The sequence below is a fragment of the Sinocyclocheilus anshuiensis genome, unplaced genomic scaffold (assembly GCF_001515605.1).
Source record: "Sinocyclocheilus anshuiensis isolate Anshui unplaced genomic scaffold, SAMN03320099.WGS_v1.1 scaffold209, whole genome shotgun sequence".
Taxonomy (NCBI): Eukaryota; Metazoa; Chordata; class Actinopteri; order Cypriniformes; family Cyprinidae; genus Sinocyclocheilus; species Sinocyclocheilus anshuiensis.
The window spans coordinates 650,798-656,202 of NW_015540880.1; the positions used below are offsets into that span (position 1 = coordinate 650,798).

Genomic DNA, 5,405 nt, shown 5'->3' on the forward strand with positions numbered 1-5,405 from the left:
TATGAATATAAGTAAATATATTCTATATACCTATCTATCGTGATATATTGATGTGTATAAATAAATATATGTAAATGTTATATATATTTCTATCTATCAATATATATATATATATATATATATATATGCATGTCTGTGTGTAAACATATGATTGGTGATCTAGAAATAGTGTAGAATCCTACATTTTTATTAATCATTATTTTGTTGTATTATAACATTTCTTATTCATTAAAATTAAAAGAATTCAAAAATGTTTATTTAAAAACGGTTATTTATATTTGCAATACCAGTTTTTCAATGTAGTCTAATTTGGACCCCACTACATATATCATGATACTGAATTATTACCATATTTACATACTGTAATGTTGTAGTGTTTACATAGTGCTATAGTGCTACCATGGTACATGCACAAAAAACAAGGTACCATATCAAACTATGGTACTTTTGGTACTTTTTTGTCTTGTTGACATTGGAGATGATGCGATGAATGTAGTAACATGCAGAATTATACAATTGTATTATACTTTTATTAAAATATACAAGATTGTAGTAAGATCCTTTGTCAGAGCAAGACATTAGGATAGTAAACCAGGCTTTTCTTTATTGCATCATATTGACAATCTCTCGTCTCCGTTGGTTACCAAAGCCCCACCACCACCACCTTGCATTCGATGTGTGCTCTCAACTTATTATCCTTCCCTATCATCATGCCTAAATTTAGCTCTCCATCTTTCTTTTTCCCTTTTTTCTTCCGCTCCCCTCCTCACGCTTATCACAGTGAGAGATTATTGTGTGTGAATATCTTCGTGTGTTTTGCTGCGAACCATGCAGGAAGTGTGTAGTGTGGGAAGTGTATAGTGCAGATGTGATGTAGATTGTGAAACAATATATGCATCTTTGTGTAGAAGAGATAAACTCAAAGTCTCTGCATTTATGCTTTTTAGTAATCTAAATAATCTATTTTAATCTGATTCATAAATCTTAATGTATCTATAAAATCTTAAAGTGTATCTATAAAAACCCAGAATCATTTTATACTGCTCTTTCATAGCTAAGGAGACTTAATGGATATCAATATTGTCTCAGAGGTTTCTCCTGTAATTCCTGAGAAATAAAAATAGAAACAAATGTCGATACACAGTAAAACTGTAGAGTAATAAAACAAATGCAGACAGCATAGCTCACATCATTTGGTCTTAGAAGAATTTGATGAGAGATTCATATAGAAATCACTTTTGAATACCAGGTTTTGATATCTTAGAAAATCTGAGCATGTTTGAGTTATTGCTGAGATCTTTAGAGGAGACATGTGAGATTTCCAGGCTCTCCAAGAAGCAGGAACTCTAGACTTTATTTAATCTCATCACTGCCAATGAGAAACAATTGAGATATTAAAGTGTTTGTCTCCAATGTGATTTTTCTTTCATATGGAAATAGAGATTCACTGACATTAAATTTCTGGGTGATAGTGATAAACTAATCATAACTTTCATGTTTAATGATAAACAATGATATTAAAATCCTATACTATTTTGGCTAAATAATTTTAAAAAGTACATTTTTATGTATTTTATCGACTTTCTCGTGTATATTTATAAGTATGTGTGGGTGTATGTCTTTGTGAGTATATAAATATATACACACACACACACACGTTTTTTTTTTTGTTTATCCTGTCGCAGTGTAATGCTTCTTGTTTTTGTTTTCCCATTTATTTATTTATTTTATAATTTTTATTAGTCCTAGTAATATTTATTTATTTTTATATACATTTTTCTTTTTCCGATTTTTCAGCTTTATTCAATTTATTGTTTTGTGTTTAATTTACTAAAAACCAATAAACATGAATTTAAAAGAAAAAACAAAAAACTTGAATCAGTCATTTCTACAAGCAAATTCATTTTGAGACTTGCTAAAGATTATATTTAACATTGTTGTTAAATTATTAGTGCTTTTATCGATTAGTGCATTAGATGAAAGCAAATGTAATAAACTTGCACAATAAAATATCCAATACTGGCCGATAAATAAATGATAATATGGCCAATCACGGTTATGGTACTGATGGTACTGATAGCCTACATAATGGCCAAGGCTAAGTATGATGCACACATTGCTGTGCTGTCATTTTTGTGCTCAATGAGGGAGCAACTATCCCCTCACTGAGGCTTATGTGCTCATAACAGCATTTGTGTTTGTCAAAGCTTGCGTTTGCTGGTCCCTTGATGATATTGCAAATTCAGCTGAGATTAAGAATCAGTGGGGTTTTTTTCTGCTCTAATAGCTCTCCAAATGTTGTCTGAGTAACTTTGAGCAAACTGATGATCTGTCGGTCTGCTGCCGAGCGATTGGCGTCAGTAATGATGAGATTGTCAGGCTAGTGAAGGGAACTGAGTGGAACCGGACGTTTGACTGCCAGCATTAACTTCACTCAGCACAGGTGTGAAGGTCTGTGTATCTCCAGTGAAGTAGTCATTTATATTCCAGCTGTCAGATTCATAATAAAAGCAAATTGTCTCAGTAAATCTTTGTGATTTACTCCTACTTGGAATTTAAGCCTATAGTGCTTGAGGTTACAGATCATTACGTTAACACCTCCCTGTGTATATTCTCAGTTTAAATATAAATAACTCAATAATTTCTTCGAAATCACTAAACTTAAAAGTAGCATATCGTTTCCGATGATTTCAGGTGTTCACTTGAAGTGTGTAGTACACCATTTTGTGGAATAAAAGAAATAACACACCGATATAAACAGCCACTATCACACCTGAGGCGATAGTTTGATCAAAAAATAAATTCTAAAAGAACAAAGGAGAGATAATTGTTTTTGTGTGATGTTGTACCAGGAGTTTTTCTAGTGTTTCAATGGAAATTCAAAGTGAGAAAGCTCCTAAAATGATGAAGAGCCACTTCTGTGTATATAAAGCTCTACATCAGTGCAGACATCCCAGGTTATGTTTTCCACCTCCTAATGTTTTCCATTGACGTCTGGGAGTCTGCTGTTTTTGCAGTCTGGGACCTCCCATATACTATTTTGGTAACGTAACCTAATAAATATTATTTGATATATATGCACTACACTATACTGTTAAAAAGTTTGGGGTCAGTAAGATTTTCATTATTTATTTTAAAGAATGTAATACTTTTATTTTACACGGACACATTCAGTTAATCCGAAATAAGAATAAAGGCATTTATATTGTCACGATAGATTTCTATTTAAAATAAATGCTGTTCTTTTGAAATTTCTATTTATCAAAGAATCCTGAAAAAATAACATCCCACTTTCTATACAAATTTTAAGCCCCACAATTGTTTTCAACAATGATGGTAATAAATGTTTCTTGAGCAGCAAATCAGCATATTAGAATGCTTTCTAAAGGATCGTGTGACACTGAAGACTGGAGTAATGACTGCTAAAAATGCAGCTTTGCCATCACATTAATAAATTACATTTTAAAATATATTCAAATAGAAACAGTTAAAATTGTAATGATATTTCACAATATTACTGTTTTACTGTATTTTTGATCAAATAAATGCAGCCTTGCATCGTTCTATAAACACACACACACACACACACACACACACACACAAATAATGTCATCCCATTCCATTCAATAGTTTTCTTTAATTACCCAAAATTGCTTCATTTTCACTCATAGTAAAAGTAAAGACTTTCGGTTCAATCAGAGGTTAATTCAGTAGCAGTTCTGACCGATTCAGTGAAGTCATGCTGTGAGTGCTTCCTCTGATTCAAACTGATAAGTCAGTCTTTTTATGAGTCATTACAAGAATCTCTTATACAAGTCATTAATTCATGCTATGTTTTTGCTTGCAGCCAGCAAAGACAGCTCAATAGAAAGCATTGTTGTGGCTTTATTGTACAGCATTCAATTACTACAATATTTAGACATAACACCACTGTAAGAAAAACCATAGTCTTTTGGAAACTGCTACGAAGGTAATGCCATAATATACTTTGAAATACCTAGTACATACCATTGAAAACAATAACCATACACTACTATTGTAGGCTATATATCAAAATAGTATCATGTACCATGGTAAAGCACAGTACTGGTTTTTAGTGTTTATCCCAATCTACTCATAGAGCTCTCTAAAATGATCACCCCATCCCCGAACCACAAAACCAGCCATCCATCGCTCCCCTGTCCCATCTTCATTCCCCTTCATGTCATCAGTGCACACTTAATGCTTGTTGTCACGGTGACTGGGCTTGTCCAGTTCCTCTCGGTTTCACCTGTTCTGGATCATCAGACGCTGACACAGAAATGCTGGCACTTAACCACCCATACCTGATGATATGTGTTAGCGCTGGTGGCCCTGGGGCCCACGTGGTGTGCCTCTACTGTCACATCAAGTTAACGCGCTATAGATGTGACGCTCATTAGCATTAGCCACACGATTCATCGGCCACACATTCCACTGTTTGATTGGTTGTGTAGTCACAGATCAAATATGAAGTGTTATCTGATTGCTGCTTCTGGTAACCTAGGAGACAGTGTGCACGTTTTGAAGGGGGCATTGTGTTTGACACGTTGAACGTGTGTTTGTGTTAAAGGTTGATGTTTGAAGGTTGATTAGCTTTCCAATTAGCCTTCATGTTATGTTACCGTGTGACGAATCTTTGCGCGTGCATGTATCTGAATGTTTGCAGTTGTGTTTAAAGACATGCTGAAATGCCCTCTCCCCAGTTTCGCACATGCTCAATTCCAATTTCAACGTCAATCTGACTTAATTAGCATGACAATTAGGGACTGCTGCCAAGGCAATCAGTTATATCAATAATGCAGTTATGAATACATGAATATTATAGACAAATGATCCATATTCATCTGTCTCATTTTCTCTCTCTTGCTTTGTTCTTTTCCACGTGTGCAGACATGGGCTGTAAGTTGCAGAAGCCTCGAGGGTCAGATGAAGCTCCGGGGAAGATTTTTTCCACCCTCAGAAGAGCACAAGTGGAGACACACTCAGGAGTGGCCTATACATACCACTTCCTGGACTTCCTGTTAGGAAAAGAAGGTACACATGCCCATTTCCTGTACACTTTGTCTATTGAAAAGTCCCTTTGTACGTGTTGTTGTTGTTTATTCTCAAACATTTTAAATGGTATTTTAAAATGGGGGGGGGGTTCCGAAAACCAGTCAGTATCTGGTGTGACCACCATTTGCCTCACGCAGTGACTCCACCTGTGTCTCCCTCGCTAGCCTCCTCATTTGATTTCCTATTTATCCTCCTGGTGTCTGTAATCCTGTGCTGATCCATTGTTTTTTCATTGTGTGTGTTATGTCTGCATGTAGTGCAGTTCCTAGCCTGCCTGTCTGTTTTTCCCCCTCGGGGTTGTTTCAGTTTGTGTTTGTTTCATTTTATTA

General features: G+C 34.9%; 1 protein-coding gene across 1 annotated transcript in view; it reads left to right on the forward strand.

Moving 5' to 3' along the window:
* The first annotated feature begins 4,913 nt into the window (after positions 1-4,913).
* The window catches only part of LOC107688402 (raftlin-like), a 15,174-nt gene continuing 14,682 nt past the window's right edge, over positions 4,914-5,405 (forward strand). The window contains exon 1 of the mRNA XM_016486059.1: positions 4,914-5,055. Coding sequence (XP_016341545.1) covers positions 4,914-5,055 — 142 coding nt within the window. The remainder of the gene's footprint in view (positions 5,056-5,405) is intronic.